Source organism: Cupressus sempervirens, chromosome 1, assembly GCF_028749045.1.
Source record: "Cupressus sempervirens isolate cs-2001-9-10 chromosome 1, ASM2874904v1, whole genome shotgun sequence".
In the NCBI taxonomy this organism is placed as follows: Eukaryota; Viridiplantae; Streptophyta; class Pinopsida; order Cupressales; family Cupressaceae; genus Cupressus; species Cupressus sempervirens.
The window spans coordinates 529,422,885-529,442,308 of NC_143118.1; the positions used below are offsets into that span (position 1 = coordinate 529,422,885).

The 19,424-nt window shown below is 34.4% G+C and overlaps 1 protein-coding gene across 1 annotated transcript in view; it reads right to left on the reverse strand.

The window, feature by feature from the left end:
- The window catches only part of LOC149578548 (2-isopropylmalate synthase A-like), a 101,109-nt gene that overhangs the window by 25,657 nt on the left and 56,028 nt on the right, over positions 1-19,424 (reverse strand). Inside the window, exons 4-6 of the mRNA XM_089829774.1 lie at positions 19,008-19,100; positions 18,814-18,900; positions 18,051-18,151 (exon numbers count right to left, since the gene is read on the reverse strand). Of these exons, the coding sequence (XP_089685900.1) occupies positions 18,051-18,151; positions 18,814-18,900; positions 19,008-19,100 (281 nt within the window). The remainder of the gene's footprint in view (positions 1-18,050; positions 18,152-18,813; positions 18,901-19,007; positions 19,101-19,424) is intronic.

Sequence of the window (19,424 nt, forward strand, 5' to 3'; positions counted from 1 at the left end):
CTTGCAAAGGTTGTGAGTCATTTCAGAGTAGGAGAGTAACTAGTGCTTCAAATTGATAATTCTAGAGTTTGAAGACTCCAAACTACTAGAAAGGACAAGTTTTGAGAACATCTTGGAAACTCCTCCTTCATTTGTAATCCCTATGGTTGAAAATTTTATTTCCATCTCTGTTTCATTGTGGATCCGTTCTGTGATTATATTATACTGAAAGTTCCCAACCAGAAAATCAGTACGAGATGCATGGTGTCAGAAGAAATGTCAATCATTGAAGTTTAAGAAAAGAAAGGAATTATCCGTAAGACAATTTTCAAGTCTCGTCGATCCAGTGATGAAAGATAATATAAAGACAGACCATAGAGACAATCAAAGGGGGTGGTTTAGTAGTTTTTCTTCTCAGTTCTCTTTACTGCCTAAGTAATCTCTACTCAACCACTATGAAGCAGTCTGTCTGAGCATAAAATAAGCAAGAATGAGTGTCGCAATTGAAATATCAATTTGACTGTGCTCGACTCACACCAGCAATCATATGGTGCGATAATCCATAAGGAGGAATCTTGCCTAGAGTGCAATCATTGAAAGACCAATTGATAAAGACTTGAGTAAACTGAATGTAAGTTGTTGGGTGCAGTTGCAGTTCATATTGACCAGTTTTAGAGGAGCATTTGTAATAAGAAAAAGAATAACAGAAAGGAGTCTGCCATATTTGACGATATAAAAAATATTGTTTGATGATATAAAAGTGGGAATTTTACATTGTAGAAGAAATATAATAAACAATGTTTCATTCCCACTTGAACCCTCTTGAAGAAGACGTTACATTCTCAAATGTTCTTTAAGGAACAGAAGATTGGTACATTAGGCATGCTACGAAATATTATGCAGGACTTAATCTTATGACAGTGGCTCCAAATAAGTTTTGATATGGGATTCATTAGTCATTTGATTGTCATGCTAGATAAAGTGAGACTCTTTAAGCAAATATCTTTGATGATTAAGATTATGAGTATCCTTCTATATATCAAGAGGGAGTTTGACAATTCATTAGAGGCAATCTTGGACAAAGAGAGGGAGCAGATAGATGATATGATTTAGTCAAACTTTTAGTGATCTTCATTGTATTGATTCAGAGGGAGTAGACCATGTTGAGATGGACTCTCTAGTGATCAGAAACTAGTGCAGTTAAAGGACTATGATTCATCAGATAAAGTTTCATCATGTAAGCTGGAAGGCCTTATGCTATCAGGATACCTATTGAACTAGGAAAGCGTGACATGACTTTCTGCTAGGAGGTTAAAAGGATAATAACAGATTCAAAGGGAGTTTGACACTTCATCAAAGAGAACCTTGTACTAAGAGGTTAGAAAAGTTGATATCAAACTCAAAGGGAGTTTTGAAACTTTATTAGTAACCTCATCAAAAAGGTCAAAAGATTAGTGTTTCTTCATGAAGAAAAAATTGCAATTGCAAGTGCAATCCTTTGTATTACATTCTTGTCTATGAGAGATAAGTTTGAGGTGAAAACCTTATTCTCTGATATGTTTCGTGATCGATGCCATGACAACACCACATGACAGTATCCGCGGTGACTTCATATGAACTTTTGATGTCATGCGTGTATGAGCCTACCCCCTATGTACATCATGAGGAAGTGACGACTTCCAAATGATTCACTTGTATTTGCAAAAGTTATTGGAAGGTGACAATCTTACAATAACTTAAATCATGATATACATTTTATGTAAATGTTGAAATAGATTATGAAAGGCTTTATCTTGTAAATCAACAACTAAGTGTTAGAAGTTATTAAATTGGTAGTCTATAAGTTATTTGTATAGATATATGATAAGTATTTGGTAAATATCTTGCCTTGATATTTTGATAGGCCATTACCATAATGAGTACTTGGTGGATATCAATTATTGATGTTCTGATAGGCCATTACTCAAAGTCATTGATGAATATCATATGTTGATATTCTAATAGGCCAATACTTCTACAATATCATATAATGGAAATCTTCTGATCAAAGATTTTCTTGATGTATCATTCCTAAATATTGCCAATGGAGTAATATTTGCCTATATGTTTATCCTCCCTAACTAAGAGGGAGTGTTAATGTTAGTGTACTTTCAATCGGATAAAATGCATTGAAGATATTAGTATATATATCAAATACTTTGTATATATATGAGATATATACTTAATTCATTTAATGTATACACATATATATATACATACATACATACATATATATAATCTTCTCTTAATCATGACAATAAGCAAATTTTATTGATAACTAATGAGAGTTAAAAAGACATGTCTCTACAAGACATGCCTCTTGAAATCATATACACATGATTTGAGAAGGTAACTTGAAACACACATAAAAATTTACAAGAGTTATTACAAGTTACAGATTAGATAAATTGATCCTATTTTTTTAACATAAACAATAACCGTCTAAGTTATATTACACAAGGTCAAAACTGAAGATTTTGCTATAAACTAGTTAGATCAGGTAAGAGCAAAAAATAAAGAATATACCATAGGGGCCTAAAATCCACATGTTGGAATCAATACATTGAAGATGCTAAATCCAATTTTAAATAGTTAATACAAATTACAAAAGTATTTGAAAAATTTTAGTATATTGTCGTATAGTTATGTTCTTGCCAAAGGTGCTACTTGGACCTAGCAAGTATTTCAAGAGATTCCAACTGGCTAGTACTTATTAGAACTTGCTACTTCCATCAATTTTTTCAAACAAAAACAATGGGTTATATAATAAATATTTGACAATTATATAGAAAGTGTCATATGACATACTAGAAACTCACATCATTGATGCATTATAATCACTAGAGTATAATATACAAGAGCGAATTAATGCCATACAAAACACCCTAACTAATATGACATATCATGCTAGTATAAACACATAGGAAGAGTCATCATAAACAAGTCAAGCTCCTTCCCATATCAAACTCATGGGAATGGGTAATGTCCTCAGTGGGACAACTAGTTCAAGTCTTAGCTCTTTCTAATCATCAGGTTCCCTACATGGGCAAGGTGAGAGCTTATTGGCAGCTAGTTGACCAATTTGCATTAAATAGAAATATTGCTTATGTTGGAAACTTCTTGCAAGCTTCAAAGGCATCAACTCAATGAGACACCAATCCCCTCACCAACTCAGCAAGACACCAATCTCTTTGAATGTGAGGCACCAACCTACAAAGAAATGATGATTCATATGAACTTCACAATACAATTTAGCTTTGTATATGCTCCAAAACTTCTTAGATCTGACTCAAATATCTTCACAAACTCACTCAAAAGTACTTTGTAGAACTGCTCACAAACTCCTCCACAAGATTTGCATAAATGCTGCTCAAAAATTGCAATAACTAACCCTCAAACTGTGCTCTTTAATCTGCTCTAGATCTGCTATAGTTCTCTAATTAGTGAAAATATATTCATCAATTGCTTGCATTTTGGACCAATATGTAAAAGCAATATTGAATTTGAATCAAAGAATCCTCATATCATATACTCAGAGCTATAACTCTTAGCTGTCAACCTTGTTAGCATGCTTTCTAGGTCACAAGAATTCTGCAGTGATATAAGAGGAACCAATGGATATGAAGTTTTATCATTCTTTGGACACCTTTGGCTGCCAACAATGAGGTCAGCCTCCTTTGATGATGTAGGAATATCCTCAACATGTATATACTTGTAAGTCAAAAAAAAAATCTTAAAATGCATGTCTATCCGTTGTGGTACTACAAAAGTCAATCAATGGATCATTCTTTGAAAGCACAAAGGGTAGTCTACATTCCTTCATCTTGAACTCCTCAAATCTAATAAGTAAAGCTCTCCCTTCCTTGCATTCATTGCTATTTCACTGGCACGTGCCATCATTGAATCAATAAAATTCTTTCAGTTACCAAATGATTTTTACCTGCAACCTGTATGCTAGATTGAGTTGAAACACTGGTATCCCACAACATCATTCATCATATGGAAGTTGAGCTAACAGAATTTCCCTCCACTTTGCACTCTTCATCTTTTCTACATTGTTAGGATGCTTGCCATGATGATAAATGGCTTGCAATGATATTGAACCCTATTGCTGACTTGAACATCCTTGAAATATTTACAATAGTATTCCCAAAGGGAGCATCATCAACTAGAATATCCTTCACATATTCATATCCACCAGCATACTTAATCTGTAGACCATTCTCACATATTGATGGTGCCATCTTTCCTATGGGAGAAATGTTGCTAGGTGTTTCTTAAATACTATTGAAAATCATTGATATATCATCTTCTATTTTCAAATCTCTTTCTTCAATATGAAAACCTGATTTCTCAATGTCCTCATTGCTGCAAATACTTTCTTCATGTGGTAGATTTTTGGAGGACATAGAAATATGCATTAAGGAGTCTTTATCTGGAACATCCAAGGTAGGTTCCTTTACCTCTTTTGAATTTGGATTTAGTTGCAGTTCTGGTTCTGTTGTAGTCATCACCTCTTTTGGTTCTAAGGTCTTCTTTTCTATGTCTTCTGATTCTTTCTCTAGATTAACCTCATCTTTTCTCTAACATCTATGACTTGTATCCCAAGGGTTAATGCAAGAAAAGCACAATCTCTATTTCTGACATTATTTTTGCAACTTCCATTTTCACTTACCATAAGATAGCTCCTTTTTTTGTATTTTTTCCCTGATGTTCTCCTTAGCAACCTCTGACTTTTCTTCCTTTTTACACTCTCTTAAATATCCTTTACAAAGAAACTTTAGGATTTTGTCACTCCCATGAGAATGGTGTGCTAATATTTCTCCCTCAAATTTGTTCTTCATTACCTTTATTCTTGTACTTTCCTTGACCTCTTTTCAAGGTTCACTCTCTTTGCATGTTATACATATTCTCTACAAGATATTTTAAATTTGATATCTTTGTGTAGGGAGCTGTAATCTGTATGCCATCTGCAAACCATTTCACACTCAAGACCTTTAGACCTCTCATGGCATGCCATGTTGCATTTGTTTAAATAACTTAGCTCTCCCAATTGATCTAGAATGTTCATGCCATCATGCAATTTTTGGAGTATATCCTCCAAAGCAAATTAAACACTCAAAAAATTTCTCCCATAATTCAACTCAGCAAATTAAGTTACCATGCGTGCTGGCAAGATCATGCTCTAATACCATTGTCATGCCCTTATCCTTAAAAAGAAGAATATAATCGAGATCTGAAAATTCAATTTGAAATAGTTATGCCATGCAAATAAGACATCCAAACTAGCTAACTGGTCTTGTAGCAAAATAGACCACAACTGGGGAACTCTCCATAAACATTATTGCATTGATTTTCTGACATGCAACGGCATATAACAGGTTTAAAAATCAGATTTATAACAACAAAAAAGACTATGGCCTAACACATCAAAACTTCTAAACTCAAATCACCAAACTATGCAAAAACAATAGTTTGTTCATCAAACGAAAATAATAATAAAAAGGACTGATTACAGACTCAATAACAGAAGCATATACTGTAACGCATTCATAAGCCTCACACACTAGAAAAATAACAAGACTATGCTTGAAAAGAACTCCAAACGACACCCAAAGTAATCTTAGAAACTAGAAAAGAGGCAACTGATGATCCACCAAATTTCCTTCAGCCAAAGGCAATCTCTGAGTGAGAATGCCCTCTACAAACAAGGGTTTCCATCCTTTGCTCATACAATGCTCGTATGTTTCCCTTCACAAGTTTCCTCCATCGATAGGGATTCATCCACTGGAGGATCTTCCTGCAAATCTGCAAATATAGAGAACAAAAAAATAACAAGCGAGATCCCAATATTCGAATCCAACATGCATATGTTTTGGCACTCAAATTTGAACTGTCTCCTTTAGAATTCCTGCTAAGATAATAAGAGTTGCCAAAAGTTGTCTTTGAGTAATCAAAGATTCTCCTCCACTTGTAACAATGGAAACTTTCTAAATTCATTCCGTAGCAACTGTCCCAAAATGGCAAAATTCAAAATTACCCCATATCCTCATGCGGCTGCTTAACTCCAATTTCTGCTTAATTTTACGCAACTGTAGTGTTCCCATGCATTTTAAATGACAGGAAAAGGATAAAACAGAATCTTCTCCTATTTTAGTGGAGCAGCCGCTGCTTATAAAATGAAAATAAGCATTGAAAAGAGGCGGGGGGCTGGAAATAAGCAGCCACTACTAATTGAAAAAAACAAGATGTGGCTGTACAATTTGTTTTCCTTCCATTTATTTGTCTCCATTTTTTTCTCTAAATCACTTTTTATTAATGATTTTATTTTAAATAATTTTAAGCTAACCGATCAGAAAATAAGCAGCCAAAATTCATAAGCATGGGGCCACCAGCTCTACAAATAGCTGCTAAAAAAGTTGAGCAGCAGCTGCTAGCCAAAATAAGCTTAGCAGCTGCATGGGGACCTACCCTTAACTCCTCCCTTGGGAGATCCACCTAAATTAATTATGACAGTTGCCAAAAATATGTCATTGAGTTATCAAAGCTTCTCCTCCACTTGTAATGGTGGAAACTTTCTAAAATGCATCTTGCAACAACTTTCCAAAAATGACACAAATTTCAACACCCCAATAAGTGACTAAAATTTCATTTAATAGTTGAATGTCCTTTTGGTATATAAAATACTTATTATATTAATTATTTTCCTTCAGCTTGTCCAATTAACCTATGGAAGAAAAAAATGGTTTAATATTTGCCCAAATCCAATTTTAATCAAAAGGGTGCATGCCATTTTGTTGGGTGCATTTTGGCACAAAATAAACCTCACAAATCAGCCTAGAAGGCCCAGAAACCCCAATTTTCAATTATTGCACTTCATATTTAACTTTTAAGCAAAGGAAAGTATTGAGACTTTTTTAAGGGTTTTCAAATGAGTCTATAAATTTCATCACTACAATCCGTATGATCACTAACATGATTGACATACTCGCATATCCACTAGGAATATTATCTAAAACAAACTTAGTGTGTCTACATCACCCTACATAATCATCATGTATGATCAACAATCTTTTTTTAATTTGATGGTTTTGTGATGCAATTAAATTTGATTACCACAAGCCATCAACAGTGTGCAGCCATGCTGCCATCTTAACCCTAGGTAGTGGCATTGCTCCAAGGTCCACCAATGCTCAACCCCCAGTTCCATCGGTAACCCAATACTTAGTTATTGATGCCCTAACAGAACATTTTTTCAAGATCCATATCTCCTCATTACAGTATCAAATTTTCACAAACAAAATATTGCTGGAAAGTTAATTCCATCTACTTTGTAGTGAAGCAAGTCTTATTATCAAATTTTACTGCTGTTTGAAGTCAGATGTCCCATTTGCACCTTTCAGCTCATTATTTTTTGTTTGTTTCTCCGATTTTCATGATTCTTGCAACGTTGGAAAGATATTGAACTCATTTCTTTTGCTCATGCACTTTATTCAGATTCAGCCCTAGGTACATTTTATTTAGTTTTTTAACATACTGCATTGTAATTGATTTCTTGAACACCTTGACATGTGGAGAAATTTTGTCTTGCTTCATTTTCAATATTGATCCCATTTGGGAGTTCATTATTGATGCTGAAGCTTGGTAAGCTTTGTAAATTTGGAGATCTCCATAGTTCATTATGGATTTGTCATTTCATCATTCTCTAATCATCTTGAATAGGGTGTTGGTACCCAAAACCGCAGATTGGAAATCCAAGTGCTTTGCCAATTCTCTAATAGGATTCCTCAATCAATTCTAGCCAATGATCAAGAACAATCCAGATTCCCCTGCACTTTGGGTATTGCTACACCTAGGTGGGTAGAACTTTACCTCAAAACTAATCACCTTTGTTCAAAGTTTTTATATAGCAAATTTAGACTTTGTGAATTATTCGGTTGGCAAAATCCTCAAACTCGATCAAATAAAACATTATTTGTGCTTGAAATGATTGAATGTTTTGTATAATGTTTATCAACCATTAATTTTGTGCTTGCAAGAAGGATATATATAGATTATTGACTTCAATTATAAATCTAACAACTGTACTTCAATGATTCAAAAGACCAGTGCCTTTGCTTATTCGGGTAACAAAGTCAACCACAACAAAGATAATTATCTACAACTTTAAAAGTCAATATTTGTTTAAAATATCATCAATTATTCCTGAGCTCTGCAAAAGACAAATTTTATATGCAATTCTCTGTCAGTCCAAAAGAGTTTTATCTTCTTCAGTGGAAGTCCAATTAGACAGAGATAAGGAAATACTTATTTATTTCACGCTCTCCCTGATAATCGAGCAAAGAATGCAGAAAATCCAATGTATAAGCTTTGTCAGAATAATTCAATAATCTTCTTACTGATCATAAAAGGACAAATCCAAACTGTAGTTTAAATGTCTATGCCTTAAATAAATATAAACAAAAAGGTCTTTTATTCATCATTTAAAATATAATATTTGAATTTAAATTAAAAGTCATCATTTACACTGCTTGTTCCTCCTTACAAAAATTCAGAATGTTTCTTTTCAAGTAATTGTATTGCTTTTCCAAAATCGATGTCTACTTGCAAATAATAGATTCTAAATTTATATGCGATCTTTCCAATTAAAAGTTGTGTCTTTCGCCTGAAGGGACATTTCTATAGTTCACACCCCCTTTCAACTAATTCACTTTATTCTTAATTTTGTGTGATTAACCACAAATGTGACGGGCCTCTATTATTCCCAAGTTATGATTAGCAGATATTATAGTCAAGATAACTGATTATGGCCTTTATTTTATCTTCAAATGTGATGTCCTTCAAATGCCTTGAATTTCCATGCTCTACCATGACAAAAACTACACGACACATAACTGGAATTTATTGAATTGGCGATGCCTACTTATCATTATTTTCTTGTTTTTCTTATTGGCACCGTTCAGAATTCATCCTTTCTGTTTAATCACTTATCTCCTTCGTATGTCTTCTTCCACAGGTGTGATTCAGAAAGACATTCACAACATGATTTGACTGCGTCAAACCCCAAAAGTTTACACGTCTGTCATCATCGATCTGGAAAATATTTCCAATCCACATAAAACAGTCGGCACAAAGCTTTCAACTTCAGCACACAAAAGAGTCATGTCCTTATTGTCAGTTCACTTTTATGACTTACGTCTTGCAAATGATGATACTCATATCTGGGCAATATCCCTCATTTTTTTAAGAACCTTCTTCTCTGTACATACCAATCACTAATAGCATCAAATAATTAAATGTTTGAACCTGTCAATATCATCGTTACAATATGTCCTCCATATATGGCTGCTTTCAAATAAATCGATGTTGAGTGTTTCAAGACCATCATATTTTCCTTAGCATTTTCCACTTAATTTTTGAATCATTTCATTGTCTTTAGTGGGCTTGATAAAGGCTCAGCTTGAATTCAATTGTGTATGCCAAAAATTATCATTGTTTTGAAATGATCAATTCTTCTAGGAATCATTGTACCAGTTCGCTAAATATATTTACTTAATATCATTGTTCGCTGTCAAACATTACAATGTTATAAGTACTTCTTCATCTGCATACGGCCTTCAGTAAATGGTATGTCCAATCACTGTTATAGTCTTTGCTAAGCGCTGTAATTGTGTCCTTGGTGTCATTTGTATAAACTGCATTTATATTCTAATTCAAGTTGATGTGTATATGTCTTAGTCACTATCTACTGTGATGCTTCTAATGTAAATGCTTGTTAGACTTGGCATTACTTCTTGTGTCCATCTTTGTAGTACGTTTGATGGTTTGTATACTATTTCTCCAATATAGATATTGTTTACTGTAATGCAAATCAGTGAATCTGGTATTTAAATCTTTAACATCAATGACAATTTCATCGAGTAATGTTTCTCAAATCGGGGCCCCATTTTTGTAAAATTTGGGGCTCCATCATAGGGGAAAATATAAACAAGGGAGAGATAGCAACTCGAACATCCCCATTGGTTTCATTTGTATCCACTTGTTCCCCCTCCAGATATTATTTGTAAGATATTTTCTTGCAATTGCATAGAGCATTATGCCCTAGAAGTGATTGCTATGAATGATAAATATGACACCTTGAATGCTATTGTCCACTCTAAGTGTCCTCGTGCTTCTTGGAACAAGGAAATTCGAGGGTATATCCCTACCCTTTTCGGTATATCTCTATTTCCGAGACATTTCAAGGATGAGGGGACACCAGGGCACATCCCCGAGCCATTCACAAAAAGTTTAGAAATCATAGGAAACGTCCCTAGAATGAGGAGAGATAGTTGGAGACTAGAAGGGGCAGCTGAGAGGTATATGATGTCTCATGATCAACCCATTTCAAAAAGTGAATTTTTTTAGTATATAAAGTTATGAACACTACAAAAAATTAAAAAATAATAGCATGTAATATTTTTTCTTTGTGATCGTCTGCACCCGAGCTCTTCCTGCATGAGGAAAAAGAGTCTCATTTTATAGCTTATGCATTTTTTCTTTGTGCAAAAAACACAGTAGGGTTTGAAGGAAGAGAAATTTGTTTTAACCAGTCTAGTGAAAATCCTCAATATATCACGATTAGTCCTAATTCATCGACAGTCGGTACCTAAGCTGACTTTTTCCCTAAAAAAACAGATATAATCGGTCAATGTGGTCAATGATATATATGCCAAAAACTCACAAATAATTGGGAAAAGCTCACATTTCAAACGCAATTAATAAAGAATTGATGTGAAATTATGTTGTTGGGAAGACCAAAATGGCAGCAAAAGAATGTCATTTTTTCCTACTTAATTCTGTAGTCAATTGTTCTAATCACAAATCTGCAGTTGATTGTTTTATTTGCAGGGAAGTCGTCAGAGTTGATTGTGGAGTGTGTGCTTGTGGAGTCGTTTGAACTGTATCTTCAACGAGTCCAGCATGTATCATGAGGGAATAGCAAGTCTTCTTTATTCAATGTGTGTTGTGAAGTTTGAGGTCTCGAGTTCTATATTGTGGCTGTCCCTAATTGGTGGGTTTTGGTTGTATCTATATCTTGTTGGTGAGTTTTGGTTGTATGTTACCCTGCTCACACCTATGCTTTGTTTGGCGATAGTACTTCTTATGTCTATTCAACGTCCTCTTTAACAATCACATATTGTATCTCTTTGTCTAGCCATTCCTGCACAATTCTTTGGGGGAGTCGTCAGAGTTGATTGTGGAGTGTGTGCTTGTGGAGTCGTTTGAACTGTATCTTCAACAAGTCCAGCGTGTGTCATGAGGGAAGAGTAAGTCTTCTTTATTCAGTGTGTGTTGTGAAGTTTGAGGTCTCGAGTTCTATATTGTGGCTGTCCCTAATTGGTGAGTTTTGGTTGTATCTATATCTTGTTGGTGAGTTTTGGTTGTATGTTACCCTGCTCACACCTATGCTTTGTTTGGTGATAGTACTTCTTATGTCTATCCAACATCCTCTTTAACCATCACATATTGTATCTCTTTATCTAGCCATTCCTGCACCATTCTTGTTTTGGACCGTCTATTTGTGCATGTGTGTGATAAGTCTTCTTTTCTTGGACCTTTAGCTTACATTGAGTCATTAATGCTCAGTCAAGATTGCATGTTTGTCTTCCATCAGCCATGCATCTTTGTCTTAGAATAAACTAGATTGGGAGCTAGCAATTACCATGATGAATGGTAGGGAGGTTTGGATGTTATTGGGAATAGTATACATTGCACTATTTTACATCTGTGGATATATCTTTAAGTCATCTTTTTCATTGGCTCATAGTTCTGTAACATTAACTCAATGCACAAATTGTCTTATATTTGAGTGGGCCTACATGGGCATGTTTCTGTAAATGTAGAAATAACCATATTTCTCTTTTAATTTCCTAGGAGCCTTTTACTAGCAGCCAATAGTTAACACATCTCCTTAGTGCACGTAAGCCACTGATGCAGGTCTGCCAAATGAGACAAATTGTATAGTTTTGTAGGAAATGTTCTCTCGTATTTGCATTTTATCAGATGAAAGTGATCTATTGCTTAGTTTCAGTGTTCTATTGATGAGTTTGAAATTGTTTCTCAGACTTATTTTTTGTAGTAACAAAAACAAGCATTGACTCTGAGTTTATTAATTTAGTACAGACTATTACAAAATATTAGCTATAGAATATTCACTATTTTTCATTAATATTACACAATCAAGAAATGATAGTTACAGAAAATTCATTATATTTCATGAAATATATATTTATTATTTATGGGATTAGTTACAGAATATTTATTATATATTTACTGTCTAAATCTACAGTTTACATGAATATTCTGTAACTAGTCCCATATATTTCTCCTAACAGAATATTTTTCGATAATAAATTTTGTAATTTCTGCAAACATATTTTGTATAAATTCTGTAAATATTTCAGTGCATATTAGAATGTTTTATATTTTTCTATTTGTTGAATATGTAAAATTATATTTCAGTATTTTTTTAATATAAAATCCACATATATTAATGTTTACAATTTTTAAAAAATAAATCTGCATATATGTCTGAAATTTTGTCCACATTTATTTAGCAAAACTTAAAAGACTGAATTAAACTAGTCTTGCAGATTTTTTATCTCAATGTCACATTGAAGAGATTTAGTGTGGACACATTGCACATTGGTTGTGGGTGATGATGTTAGCGGCAGAATTTACCGCTTCAAATGGCATTTGACAAAAGTACCAGGCAATAACACCGCGATATGCGGCAACTGTCATCCAGATGTCACATACCAGGCCAAAAGAGCTCTTGATGGAATCCGTAAGAATAATGCAAAAAAGGCAAGAGTCGCGAATGAAATAAGTTCTAGTTCTACAGAGGTTAAGAGAAAACAATTGGTTGAGGAAGATGGTGGAGGGGGGGAGAGTTTCAGGGATTCAGAGACTAAGACTATAACACATGGCCCAAACACAAGTGGAGAGAACATCAATCATTTCTTCGCACCTCATTCTACGCCAAGATCACAAACCACTTTAAAGAGTACAAGGTGGAAGAAAGTTGCCTATGAACGGGCATTGAAGGGGATTTCAAAATTTTATTTCTCCTCTACCTTGGCATTCTATGCTTGCAGATCTTCATATTGGCAAGCTATAATGGATGGTGTTGCAGCTGCAGAGCCTGGGTTTAAGGCCCCATCTTACGATATGATGAGGGTTGGTTTGCTTAATGATGCAGTAAAAGATGTTCAACGTGTTGTTGACGAGCATCAGTTAGAGTGGACTAGCACTGGGTGCACCATTATGTCATATGGATAGACAGATGGGAGGAATCGATCACTCATTAACTTCCTCATATGTTCAAATAGAGGCACTATATTTTAGAAGCATCACATGTAATCAAAACTACATCTGCATTGCTCGAGATGTATGACTCAGTAGTCACAGATGTGGGCCCACAGAATGTGGTTCAATTTATTACAAACAATGTTGTTGCTTGTGGTGTTGTTGGGAAACTTCTGACAAACAAATAACCCTCTATGTTTTTTACCACAAAACACAGACTTGATCTTACCCTAGAGAACATAGGAAAAATTGCATGGGTTAAGGAGGCATTTCAAAAGGCTCACACAGTTACCAAATTTATCTACAATCACGCCAGGGTCTTGAGTTTGATGTGCCAATTCACAAGTGGCAAGGAGTTGGTTCAACCCAAGGTGACAAGGTTTGAAACACACTTCTTTGTACTACAAACTCTAATTCACCAAAAAATGAACTTAAGACACATGTTTGTTTCAGCTGAGTGGATGGAATTAGACTTCTCAAGTCGAACAAATGGCATGAGAGTGGCAGAGTACATGTATTCTCCCTATTTTTGCGATGCAATTGAGCAGGTGGTACAATTCCTAGAGCCTCTTGTAAAAAGTCTTGAGACTAGTGGATGGGGATAAATCCCCAATGATATATTTGCATGAGGCCATGGATAGTGCCAAGGAGGTGATGAAGGCAAGGTTGGAAAATGATAGGACAAGATATCAGCCATCATGAGGCATAATTGATAGGAGATGGGATAGATAGATGCACTCTCCTCTTCAAGTTGCAAGATACTTTTTGTATCCCTCATTGTTCTACAACACGAAGTTCACAAATATCGATGTTGAGATCACAAAAGGCTTGTTCATTTGCATGGAAAAAATGTTTCAAAGCACATAAAAATTGAAAGACTGTGTCAGAGCTGCAAATGTATAAAATATTAAAAAGGGAAAGGGTTTTCTTCTAGGACCAGGAGGGTAGAACGATCTTCCAACCAAGTAGACTCTTACGTATGAACTTTTGATAGTCCATTTATTTCGGTTGAAATGATCAACAAATTTGTTAAGATTTGAAGATATTCTTACATGATATCATATCCCCATAATCTTGTTTTCAAATGCTTTGGTCACAAATGCAAAAATCTCATGTGGACGGTGATATGCATTTTGACCCAGCCATGCAACTCATCCACCTGTGAGCGTAAATGGAGTGCTTTTTAGCACAAACATTCCAAGAATGCAACCGTCTAAGACAAAAACGGATGAATGACTTGGTGTTTGTTAAACACAAACTAAAATTGAAGCTGAAGAAAGCTCAAGGTGGGAGTTTATTATCTTGCATTCAATTGAAAGATGTTTTCGATGTGTTTTTCATTTCTAGGCAAAGACTCATTTTTGCATGTAAAAAAATGAGTAGTATTGAGGATGACTCCCCAATTAATCTCAACAAGATAGATCCAACGTCAGAGTGGATTGTTCAGCCTAAAAGTGATGATGATAATGTTTTTTAATATGTCGATGCCGATGACAATCACGATGATGATGGTGATGGTGGTGGTGATGGTTTTTAAAAATGTCAATGTCGATCACAATCACAATGATGATGCTGATGGTGGTGGTGGTGGTGGTGGTGAAGAACATGATGATGATGATGACGAAAATGATGACAACGATGATGACCATGATGATATGCCGACAACGACGACGACAATGATGTTGAGCCAAAACATCTTCAAATCTCGGAAGAGGCAAACTTTTCTCAAAGTGTTCTTGAAGGACTTAAGTCAGGAACTTCCCAAGGAGAAGCATCAGCAGGGCCTCCCCCCTTGCATGCCATTGCCTACTTTTGACATTTTGGAAATTTATACTTAGTTTATAGGTTGACTTTGTACAAAGTCACAAACTATATTGTAATTGACATTTGAGAATTGTCTCCATCTAGTTATTTTTTATGCTATAGTAAAATGTTTTGTGCAATGAAATCAGCAATATCTATAAAAACTATATGATGAAAATATATTCTTTAAAATCCACTAGTTAAAATCTATAATTTATTTATTCTTAATATATCTATGATGTGGAAATGTCACTTAATTTATTTATTTTTAAAGTAATTATTTATTGTTTTACTTCATATTTTCAAGGATGCACGAGGATGGGGGTACTTGGGTACTTAGGGTACTGATACGATTATGGGTATGCCCATTTTTCAAAATAGGGGACGGGGGTACTTGGGCATGTCAAACTTTTTTTAATATAATTAGTATTTATAGAAAATCTGAAATTACTAGTCGTGGCAATGGTTTTCCAAAACAAAAACAGTGATAAAGTTTGCAAATTAGTGTATTACTCTCAGTTTCAGATTTGCAATATGTTTGTAATAAAAATATATGATAAATGTTTAGATGCATAATAGAGAAGGCAGATTTTAAACACGAACAAGAAGACCATAAATCATATTGCAAATGATAAACTTCTGACTTTGAACAATGATAAAGTTTACTAGCAATCGGTATTGCATCAAAGGTTCAAATTGATTCCATATTGAATTAAGCTTGATAAACAACAAGCAGATACGTAAACAAAAACCGAAACAAAATCAGAAATCTTAATCAAGGTCCTTAGCTTGATGCTCTCCACTGAGTACTGGTATTTGGGAAATGTATAACTGGTACTTGTATACGTGGACACATGTCCCAAGGGTGTGGGTACGCATACCCATGCAACCTAGTGATTTTTTATTTTTTTGGCAAATCCGATTTTTCAAGATTCTTTCAAAAAATCCTACTCTTTTGGTTTGCCTAATTTTTCCCAAAAGAATTATGCTTCTATGGTTTTAACATCACATGTACTCACTGTTTCAGCATGTGTGTTAAAAGAACTTCAGGACCAGAAATCTTCCACAACACAAGAAACTCCCAAATGAAACAAAAGCAGAAAAGAATGTTCTCTTGCCAATATTGGTACATAAGTGTACAATGCAAATGTGCATAGAAACCCTTGTATGTAGATGCCAGGGTGAGACATAACGTATGACCCAAGCAAACTAAACTAAATAGGTGAGAAAGTAACCCAAAGGGAAACAGGATTGATGATAGAACTGTTCAAACATCAATGGTTTCATTTGTATTCATTTATTTGTTTATTTGACCTAGATGACCATTTAAATAAACCAGACAAATTAAGGAATAAGTTTCAAAGTTCAAATATAATGTTCAGCAAAAGTAGCAACTTATTGTAACTTGATGTATTTATAACTTCCACTGGCAGCTTTGATCACTCTTGGACATTAATTATTTCCATAGAATATTAGTCTTAAGCAAAATAAAAATGAAAACATGCTTAACATTTCTTCAAATGATATTATCCTCTCAATTCAGCACTTTTTGAATGAACTGTTTAACCAAATCTCTATGCTTCATAGCAATTTGTTTACAAACATATTTTGTAGCAACTGTTGCTCTAAGATTTGACTCTCGTGTCTGATTTGAAAATCAGAGGATCAGATAAATAATATAAGCTACATCAATTAAATCTAAGTTGCCGATTCAGATTTGGGGACAAGAATCCAATTCGTGGATTCATGAAAAACAAATCCCATTATGATTCGTAAGGATTTGTGAGAGAGTGAGTGTGTCTGTGTGTGTGTATTATATATTCAAAAAAATTAAGAGCAATATACATAATTGTAAAATTCAATCATTTGATAGTATGAACCTATGATGCTTGATCATTGATTAATGCCAAATGTCAAAGATAAACATTATTATTCAAAAGAAAATCATCACATCAAATTACTGACTTACTTAATGAGAATTCAAAATATACGTATAGTTCATTGATATTTGAAACATTATTCAATATTCACTTCACTTCAAACATGCAAGATGAAGAGAGCAAATGAGTGATGAAAAGTGTTTGTAAAGACTGAATAAGGGTCATTTTAGGGTCAGAGCAAACAAAAGCAAAAAAAAATAGAAATTTTCAAGTCTTGGGCCCGCATCTTATGTTTTGCCTTGTGGTCCATTAGGATTCTTGACCAGTCCGGGCCAGATCCACACAGGGTCCGAATTTGACTTTGAAGTTCTGCTCAGATCCACAGTCCGCAGATCTGGGCAGACCCATAGCTGCGCGGACCCAAGACATACCCGTTCACAAATCCAAGCCCAATCTGGATCCAAATCTGGTCTGTGGGTCAAACACACAAATCTGATAACGTACAATTAAATTAAAATGCATTTCTTTATCTTTCAATTAATGAATTTTAGTATCATTCCAGCATTTAAATTAGCATCTGGAAAGTACATAAAATCAAACCCATATATATATCACAACATATTTTGGCAAAATCTAATGCAACTTTCAAAATACATAAATATGTGACAACATTACTAAGAAACTAGAATTAACAATTTAGTAGCATATAGAGCAAAGAACACTATGCTAACTGTGATACTCCATCTCGCACAAAACTAAAACACAACTTGAATAAAGAGAAAAAAAAATGCAAGCATGTTCCAATTTAGCATTGGGTACAATGCAAATGAAGATGAAACAGATGACGACATAGTAATATCAAATGTTAAAGTCTAACAAAGCACCAACCAGTTGCATATGAAATGAAGCAAATATACATTTGGATGAAAGAGGAGAAAAAATGTAAAACTTCTTAACAAGCTATCAAACAGTCAATCAAATATAGAGATGAAAATACACCTAAGCTTTCCGAGGACAATCCCTGATTCATCTGCTCGTGCTAATCCAATATCTTCTGGAGAGATAATTTCGTAAGTACCTTTGAATTTAAGCATACCATCCTGCACAAGCATCCGAATGCATTTATTGAGAATATAAAGTTACCATAAAGAAAGAAAGATATTGTAGTTTACAGACGAGCCAAATAGGTCAATAGGTAAAGGAAGTCCAAAAGAAGACATGAGCTAGAGCTACACTAAAAGAAAACCAGTAAAATAGCCATACCTAGCAAGTGTAAGCCCTAAAATGTATAATATATAGAGCTATAAACAACAAATAGTACGAATACCCACAAGGAAAAAATGTCCATCACCCAAAAAAATATAAAATAAAGAGGACATAAATAGCATTAATATAATCAGGTTTCCTGTCTTCCTCATCATTCATTATTCTAAGAGCCAGCATAAGATTTGGTATCTGTGGAGAATGGCTAAGACCTTTACTAAGGCTCAGGGGCATGACAAGCAAGCAAGTTTTTTGCTGAGTTATTTTTGTTTTCTGCATTGATTGTGTCAAGTTTTATAACTATAATATTGTAAAAAATAGCTATGCAACTTATAATGGTTGCAACATAACCAATACGTGTTCCCACAGAGAGTTACAACAATAACTGAGAGGCTCCTATCTCCATCAGATTTGGGTTATACTGCACACATGAGAAGTTCTAACACATCCATTTTTGGCACATAAAAAATAAATTTCAGAAAAAAAATACTACACTTGCCTGATGGATGCCACTTTCATGTGCAAAAGCATTTGCTCCAACAATAGCTTTATGGGGTTGTACAGACATTCCGGTAAACTCTGATACCTGATAGCAGAAATCACAGTTAATATGACAATAGAAGAAAACCAATCAAAACTCTTGTAGGAAAATGGTTCTAAAACAATAATAAGGTAAACATAGCACGAGCTTACCATTTTACTTGCCATAGTGATCTGTTTTGTATTGATTCCAGTGTAAAGGCCATCTAACTGTTCTCTACCACGGCATCTTATGGCCATCACCACCTGCAAAAAGAAGGAATATTTATTTAAATTTTTAAAGAATAACCAAATTCAATGATTATATATAAAATGGCTTTATGTCTTATAGCAGATAAATGAATAATTGATTTTAATAAATCCACATGACCAAGCAGTCTATGGTATGCAAGCCTCAGCCCTAAGTCATTTTCACTCATTTATATGTCAGACCTGCTAAGGATTTCAATCAGAAATTAGAAGTTTTGCCCAGCCTAGTTTTCTCGAATAAGACAGTTAAGTTGTCCACTTTCAGCTGATTTTATGCTACATACAGATATCACTGTAGACTGCACATTCATTATGAATTAC